The sequence below is a fragment of the Diabrotica virgifera genome, chromosome 9, assembly GCF_917563875.1.
Source record: "Diabrotica virgifera virgifera chromosome 9, PGI_DIABVI_V3a".
Taxonomy (NCBI): Eukaryota; Metazoa; Arthropoda; class Insecta; order Coleoptera; family Chrysomelidae; genus Diabrotica; species Diabrotica virgifera.
In genome coordinates, this window is record NC_065451.1 from 83,139,005 (window position 1) to 83,140,798 (window position 1,794).

The 1,794-nt window shown below is 37.7% G+C and overlaps 1 protein-coding gene across 1 annotated transcript; it reads left to right on the forward strand.

The window, feature by feature from the left end:
• The first annotated feature begins 253 nt into the window (after positions 1-253).
• Positions 254-1,516, forward strand: LOC126891058 (uncharacterized). Its single transcript, XM_050660236.1, has one exon. The coding sequence runs from the start codon at positions 254-256 to the stop codon at positions 1,514-1,516; it is 1,263 nt and encodes a 420-aa protein (XP_050516193.1).
• Positions 1,517-1,794: the final 278 nt, after the last annotated feature.

Consider the following 1,794-nt stretch of genomic DNA (forward strand, 5'->3'; position numbering starts at 1 on the left):
GGACGACCTGTGAACTTTAGAGGAGAAGAGAGCACATTGGTGCTGGAACTTAGATCAAAAAGCAGATGGGATTAGTAATAGAACAATCTACCCACAGAACGCCATTAGTTGTGCAACCATCTCAGCAGCAATATCTTAAAAAATCTACCCAGAGAACGCCATTAGTTGTGCAACCATCTAAGCAGCAACATCTTACGCCTGCAAACAAATTGTTTTTACAAACGTTTGGTTTTAAACTGAAAAAATGACTACAATGTATGGAAAACGAACACGTTCAAACAACATCATAATGCCTCCAATATTTGATATTTATCGTAAGCCAATATTTGATGAATCGATTCGAAAGGCTGAATACCGAATTTATGCACCATTCATCAAATCATTCAACTGCAATGATATTGTTGAATTTAGCATTAATCAAGTTGACTCGTTTTTTGCAATGAGCGAAACCTTGTTATGCATTAAAGGATCACTCGAAATAACTGGAAATGGTGACGTCACACTAGCAAATAATGTGGGTGCCTTCCTTTTCGATTCGTGTACGTACAGTGAAAGCGCAAGGGAGATGGAAACAGTGCGGGATCCTGGCATCGTAAGTGCTGTACGTGCCATGACATGTTATACGCAAGAAGATTCTAATTATATGGTTATGGCTGGATGGAATTACCCTAAGGATCCAATTCTAAACGCTGCAGATCATTCATTCAACATACAGATGCCTCTTAAGCATGTTTTCAACATTTTTAATGATTATCCATTCATTACGTGTGGTCGTCAAACAATAAGACTAGTTCGAGCTCGAAATGACAACGATTGCATAGTTATTAAAGAAAAACAAAACGCTGACAAAACTACAACTATTACAACCGCTAAGATTAACATTACCAATATTGAGCTTAGAGTGAAGCACATATTCCCCAATGATGATATTAAATTGGAACTCATGAAATCCATTCAACAAGATCAACCTATAGTTATTCCGTTTAGAAAGTGGGAATTGCATGAATTACCTGCTATTACGAGAGGTGCCAGGCGTGAAGTTTGGGCTGTTAAAACTAGCACATCAGTTGAAAGACCTCGTTATGTCATTGTTTTCTTTCAAACCAACAAACTCGACAAGACTACAGCTGATCCTACTTTATTTGACAATGTCAACATCCAAAGTATTAGATTATCGTTAAATGGAGAATACTGGCCAAACGAGAGAATGCAATTGGATTTTAGCAAAACCGATTACAATGAAGCCTATTTTAACTATACAGAATTTTATCCTAGCTACATACATTCCCAACAAAAACGACCTCTACTCGAGTTCTCAGCTTTTAAGACTGATGCATTGTTCGTTATCGATTGTTCGAAACAAGAAGAAAGCATGAAAGCATCCACCGTTGACGTAAAACTCGATATTGAAGCGAATAACGGTTTTCCCGACAATACCAAGGCCTATTGTATTATTATTCACGACTGTGTAATGGAGTACTTCCCTCTCACCGAAATTGTAAAAAGTCTAAATTAGATGCATGAGGTGTCAGTAGTACACGAGCAATCATCATGAGAATAGCATTCGTAGATATTCAGGGATTCGTTGTGGATGGGTGGTTTGTTCCTAAAGAACTTTCCATTGAAATAGGTTATAAACGAAGTCATTACATCTTTTTGCCTCCGAAACCATTCCATGCGCTAAGTAATGTGGATAAGAAGACTGCATCATACGTGGAAAAGAATCTGCTAGGCATCCGGTACTCTGATGGAGAAGTTGAACTATCTGAAATAAATAAGATACTACAAACCGAG